Source organism: Halyomorpha halys, unplaced genomic scaffold (genome assembly GCF_000696795.3).
Source record: "Halyomorpha halys isolate HHAL.00 unplaced genomic scaffold, Hhal_1.1 Scaffold1255.1, whole genome shotgun sequence".
Taxonomy (NCBI): Eukaryota; Metazoa; Arthropoda; class Insecta; order Hemiptera; family Pentatomidae; genus Halyomorpha; species Halyomorpha halys.
Genome location: NW_027112719.1, coordinates 105,859 through 112,687, shown reverse-complemented (window position 1 = coordinate 112,687; position 6,829 = coordinate 105,859). Strand labels below are relative to the sequence as shown.

Below are 6,829 nucleotides of genomic sequence, written 5' to 3'. Positions count from 1 at the left end.
ATAATTTGATTTTATTAGACATCACATCAAATAAAAACCTAATTAAAAATAAATATTTAAACATAGTTAAATTAATTTAATAGATGCATTGAAAATTTTTAACTGATTTCTAGCAACCAGTTTTTATCAATCATGCATGATCTATAAATAAATGAACAGGTTCCGATCAATTTAATATATAACTTTTTTTTTTTTTTTTTTAATATTGAGGTTAAATTATTGGTAAACAATTATATTTGAGCGACGAATCATATTTTATTAATTCCTTACGGTGGAAAAACAATATTTTTTAAAAGGATATTCTTAACTAACTGTTAAACACTAAAATAACTATGCAGAATATTAAATTTTATTTAATTAAATACTTTATTTTTTATTCTAGGCCATGAAAATTAACTATAAAATTGTTCTTTACTTGAATTTTCTATATATGTATATTTTGTTTATTTATATTTATTTTTTTTTTCTACTTGTGTTTTTTATTTCATACTAAGTACCGAATATGATGAAGAGTAAAAACAAAGAGGAAACAAAAATCAGAACAGCATAATTTATTCTTCACTTAAGATAATTAGGACCTTGCTTGGAAATGTAATTACAATAGCAAACAATTTACAACGAAATCCAACTTGAATTTATAAGTGCTATATAATTGTAATTGTTAATTGTTTCCTCTTGGAGTTATCTTTATTCCAGCTTAAGCTGTGTTTATCAACTAATGAGATATCATTATCGTTCTAGCCGAATGTGAATTTTATTCCGAGTTGCTACAAACTAATGAGAAAATAAAACATAAAATCATAATTGAATCATTAAAGGTGATATACCTAATAACATTCAAACAAAGAAATATTATTCAGTGCCAAATAATTTAGGCTAGTGATATTAATTTATTTTTTTAATATATATATTTATTTTTTTAATTCTTTATCTTTAAATTCATATTATTATATAAAAAATGATAGAAATTTTATATATGTAGTATAAACGTAAATATTTATTATAGACCAATCATTTATTTTAAATAAATTGAAAATTTAACACAGAATTGTATTTGCTCCTTAATGAAAAATATTTAATATTTTTAAAATTGGCCTAAAAATAGGTAATATTATATTTAAAATATAATCTTTTTTATTTTGTTGTTATTTAGATTTTATGTTATGAGATGATCGTAGTTATAGTTAAACACCAGACGTCTTCTAAAAGCTGCAATGTAGATTGATGGTAGATTTTTCATTTTATTTTTAAAAAAAATTATTTAACTAATAATTAAGATAATCAACAATTAATCTTTTATTAAAATAATTAATTATTTTCTCAATTAATATAAATTATTATTCAATTAATAGGCTTACAACTGAAAGTGTTATGTAGATATATTCCAGATTTTTCATTCCAGGCACTGGAGTATCATTTTTATTTTTTGAACATGAATGGTAAATTCATGGAGGATAAACTTTTAAATTTATATCAAATATGGTGCTAATCATGTCCATATTATTATTTTTTTTAATCTGGTTATCTTTTAACTCTTTAAAACATTTAGCAATAAAATGTGTGTAGGCTTAAGTGAATATAAATAAATGTTTCGAATAAAAAACCTATATTCATTAATTTTTATGGTATTTTCATTGCAGAAATATTAAAAATATCAGTCAATATTATGAGTTTTAGACAGAACATGAACAATTCAGAAAAACTAATAATACGAAATACAATCAATATAAAATTATCTTCAACAAATACTTAATAACATAAAGTAATAAGTAATAATTTTTAACTGATATTTCTCAAGAAAATGTTAAAATATCTATTTATAAAAATTATGCATTTTTTCTTCTTAATTATTTCAATTTAGATTATTTTTTAATGTTTAGTTAAGTATTATTGTAGCGCTAAAAAAACAAAACCTGATAGTATTTATTTTATTATTAAATATTATTACTATAAGAAACCGTTTCACGTTTAAAGTAAATAAAATTATAATATATCAGTATAAAAGACTCTAATGTATGCATCAAGAGGAACTCTCAATACATTCTCTATTGCTAAATGTTTAAATGTTTGTTTCTGTTGGCTGAATTTAAAAATTAATATATAAGGACGTAATTGCCAAGCATCGAGTTTAAAACGTAATGGGTTCGATTTCTACCTGGGTCAGTGAATATTTATTTCATAGCTGTCCCGAGATGTATCTTGACTGTCGCTGAATTTGTATATTAGAGAGAAGAAGAACCAAACAATATTTAAAAGTTATTTAAAAAAATAATTCTCCAGATAAAAGATAAAATCTTCAATTTTAGATTGATCAAGGCAAACCACAGAAATATTAATTTGCTCTTTAATACAGCATTTTCTTAAAAATATGAACGAGAAGATAAAATATTGTATTTTTATTTATTTAATACAGATCGTCTTGGTTGGCCTTACATGGTTAATATAAGAGTTACATTTTTTTTTTTTAACAATTGCTTGTAATTGTAATTATATATAAATAAAGAGGATTTGAAAATAAAAAAAAATTTAACAATTGATTGTGGGGGTGGGGGTATAATCTCAATATTTATTAAAATAGAGTAAATAAAAAATAATTTAATACCAACATTATTGTTTCAAAATACAAATTCTCTAAAAATTCATAAAAATATAAGAAATCAACTGTAAAGAACCAGGTGATAACAAAAACTTAATACTTATAAAATATCACAATAAAAGTCATATACCATGCTTTATGAATGAGTGTCTCAAATATTGGTTGATCTATTTATATTTAAAAATATTAAGTAGTCAAAACATATGATAAACATTTTTATATGTTTTGAAAATGACATTTTCATTCAAATAAATAACATAACAAATAAATAAATAAATGTTGTCCAATAATATAGAAATTATAGAACATTCATATTTAAACATACATAAATCATTTGTGAATAAATAGTTCTTTTGATTTTATTTTTTTGTACTCATATTATAGAAATATTTTCAATAATATACTTCAGGAATTATTAAAGGCAAGATAAAAATTTTAACATTATAAAATGATGTTTAATATAAAAATTATTATTTTGTTTATATAGATCCCTTTTTTAATGTCAAACAGATATTAGACAATGTTTTTTTTTTATTAATAATTATTGAATATCTATCTTAAGTGGAAAAGATAAATTATTTACTTGCTTCAAGATAAAAAAAAAAACATAATTCATAAACAAAAGATTTATCTATGTTTCAAATAGATCCGGTGCTGATTAAAAAATTATTTATTTTTATCTTCTTGAACTTTCATTTTCTTTATCTTAATTGTCTAATTATTTTGCATATACTTATATATCTATTTTTTTCTACAAGTAATTGTTTTTATAATTATTAGTTATTATTATATTTATGTATTTTTTAAAATTTTTGTAAGCATCTATGTATGGTAGAGATGGATACTTACAACTCTAATACCCATTGCCTTTGAACGTGGCAGCTTTCATTTATTTAGCAATTACAATTTTTAATGAGAAAAAAAAAGAAAGAAAATTAGTGTGTATATAAATTTTAAAATCTAAATTGTAAATAATATTTATAAATACAGAAGTAAATAGATAATGCCGATTAAATAAAATTAAAAAAATATATAAAAATTAAAAATACATTTTATTCAAAATTCATTTAAAAAAATGTTTATACTACCTATACATTCAAATTCATTAATAAAGTTTAAAAGTGTCATAGTGTTGGGTGTTAACAAGTTATACACTTTAATTGGTCATCAGATTAAATTTTAAAATCGATTCAAATCGCATGACGTTATGATAATCTATCTCTCAAGTGAGAGATTTATTAACAATTCCAATATGCCTTTAGAGGTTTCAGTAATTTATTTAAATATTCAGTAGTTTAGATAATGTTCTCAATATAAGAACATGTTATTTAAATTAACTAGTATTTAAATGATATAAATAAATCATTTAATTAATCGATTTAAACCTAACTAATTACCAATGATTCTCAGTAAAAGACATTAATTAGTTTTAATTGATCATTTCTTATTTCTAAATGATTGTTTTTTTTTCACACTCTTTTGCATATTTCATAAGTTGATCTTTCAGAATAATATTGATAAATAAGTTGACAATGTCAGGCTGAATTTATAATTAAATATCGCTTCACACCTAATTATAGGCAAAATAAATAATAATTATTGATATACTAATAAAGTATTAATAAAACAAATAAATAAACAAAATACTGAATTAGATACAATAGAATCTCTCTCATCCGTCGGGGTTTCCGATTAATCTGGAGAGTATAATAAAACTCCAATAATAATTTAACTTATAGATATATTAAGTAAAAATAAAAATCGTGATATCTATCTATGTAATAATATTTAATACCCACTTTAAATTAATGCTATTTTAATTAATTTAAATTGGTTATAATATTTATTACAATAAAAAAAGTCAATTAGATGTAAGAGTAGAGAAAATGATAATTGCTTGTCAAAAAACTACCGCAGGACTTCAATGTTTATTTTAAGTTAAGAGATCCCGTGACCATTTTTCATTCAAAAAATTTAAATAGTAGTTAGCTATTTTTTTCACAGTACTTAATTAATTTATTAAGTTTCTCTACTGTTGGTTAAATAGGGATGTGCTAAGCAGGATTCTACTATAGTTCTAATTTTTCCAGGTTTTTAAATTATTTTTTGAGGATTACATTATAAAATAATACTGTAAATATATCCATGAAAAATAATTGTGATTGATGAACTATTAGCAATGCAAAAAAATTTGCCAGTAATATATGTGTTGTATTTATTATTCTGAAAGTGCGTTTTGGATTGGACGAGCTGTCAAAGAAGAAATTGATGTCTGTAACCAATCAGCGAATAGCTAATTTGCTTCACGACTCGAGACGAATTAGTGATTGGAAAAATACACACCAATACATTTAGGACATTTGTCAATTTGAGGACCGCAAGCAATCGACTGAGAGAAAGTGAAACAGTGCCAAAGTACAAACCCACTTTCTAGAAAAATAATTGGGCGGAAATTAATAATTATACGTTCTTCCTTTTATTTTATAGGACAATTAATATTATATTATTATACTCAATTAAGGAAGTCTTCAAGTTATTAGGTTAACTAATTCATTTTTTAGAACCGGAAAGAAAATTTCTGGACTATTAGATCCCTAAAAGTATTTATCAAGCACACCTTATACACATTTCAAAATTACTTCATAATTCATAAGCGATAAGATGATTTTTAAATATTATTTTTCAATTCAAATTGGATTCTTATAGAAGTAAATGAATTAATAAGCATAGAAACATACGTGGAATGTAAAATATAGAATTTTATGTTGCGAATGTTTCTTTTAAGTGCAAAATATATCAGTAACATCATCAAAATGTATAAAGGTAACTAATTTATTTTAAAAATTGTCGATATTTACGCATGTTATAAATAATATATTTGTTCACTCATAAATTGGCAATTATAAAAAGGTATTTAATCGGTAATGATTAATTCTGTTGTTAAAATTTACATATAGATGGCGTTTTGTAAATAGTACGAATTAAAAAAAATTGTGCACTTTATTGTTGCGTATTTTTTACTGGAATAGTCATTGACTTGCACGTAATTGGTCAAATAAATTGAAACACAATTAGGGATGTTTCAGATTTTCAAAAATATAAACAATCGTAAGTTTTTCATTAAAAAAAATATGATATCTTCTTGAAAAATATTGGATTCACTCGATTTAAATAAAACCGAAGATATGGTCTAAAAATCAAATTAATAAAAGTTTGACAGAAAAATAATTATGCACCGAAAAAATGAAAGGAATTTATTATTTTGTTTTCGGAATGTAGCTTTTGTATATACTAAAAACTTATACGGTCTTTTTGTCATAAACGTATTTTTATATTATTATTCTAAACTTCTTAGTTTAAACTTAACGATATTTAAAAGAATCATTTCAATCCTGTTTATGAATTTACCGTTACAATCTGTCTATGGATATATGCAACGTTTGATTGGTCCTTATCACCCCAATTATATATGAGGTGAGAGTTATGTATTGGTTTGGGATGTCATAACTTCTTAATTTTTACCTGATCCTTGCTTATGATTCATATCAGGCTTTAATTTTTGACATGTATATTTTTTATTTATTTATAAACTTCTACAGACGGAAAATGATTGAGACAGTACTCACCGCCTGCGGCGAACCTGTGGCCGAATATCCTGGAGTGCCTGGAGATGAGCCAGGGGTAGAGCGGGTAGGTGTCGCGGGGGGGCGGAGCGAGGGCGGCGGCGAGGTTGGCCTGGAAGTGCTGAGCCGCGGCGGCCATGAGGGGGTGGTTCGCCGGCTCCAGGTAGAGCCCCTTGAAGGGGGCCGGCCTGATCAGCGGCGGGGGACTCCGCCCCGGGTCCAGGCTCCCCTTGGAGTCCTCAGAGTCCGATCGCTCCGCGTCCCCACCGACGATAGAGTCGATCGAGAATCCGATCTTGGGCTTGGAAGGCACCGCCATGACAGGGCTCGGTGCGAGAGGCATCATCCTATAGTGAAAACACAGTCAGCATGACAGTACCACGGTCGGCGGTAGACTGGCTCGTCCCCGCTCCTTGTCATCCCCACTCCCGCTATTCAGAGGCCACACCTCCCGACCACGCCCCCCGGCCAATCGGGTCCCTTCCTCCCTGCCACCGCTAGCCCTAATGGCGCGTGAAATTTTATTAGCCCTGCCCACTCCCCGAATCACTTCCACAACATTATCCACTACACATATTCTTTGCTGATAATAGCCCCCCTCGGTTTAATA

At 26.2% G+C, this 6,829-nt stretch overlaps 1 protein-coding gene across 1 annotated transcript in view; it reads right to left on the bottom strand.

Moving 5' to 3' along the window:
* Positions 1 to 6,592, bottom strand: part of LOC106688999 (homeobox protein EMX1) — a 136,800-nt gene extending 130,208 nt beyond the window's left edge. The window contains exon 1 of the mRNA XM_014433733.3: positions 6,223 to 6,592. Coding sequence (XP_014289219.1) covers positions 6,223 to 6,565 — 343 coding nt within the window. The 5' untranslated portion in view covers positions 6,566 to 6,592. The remainder of the gene's footprint in view (positions 1 to 6,222) is intronic.
* Positions 6,593 to 6,829: the final 237 nt, after the last annotated feature.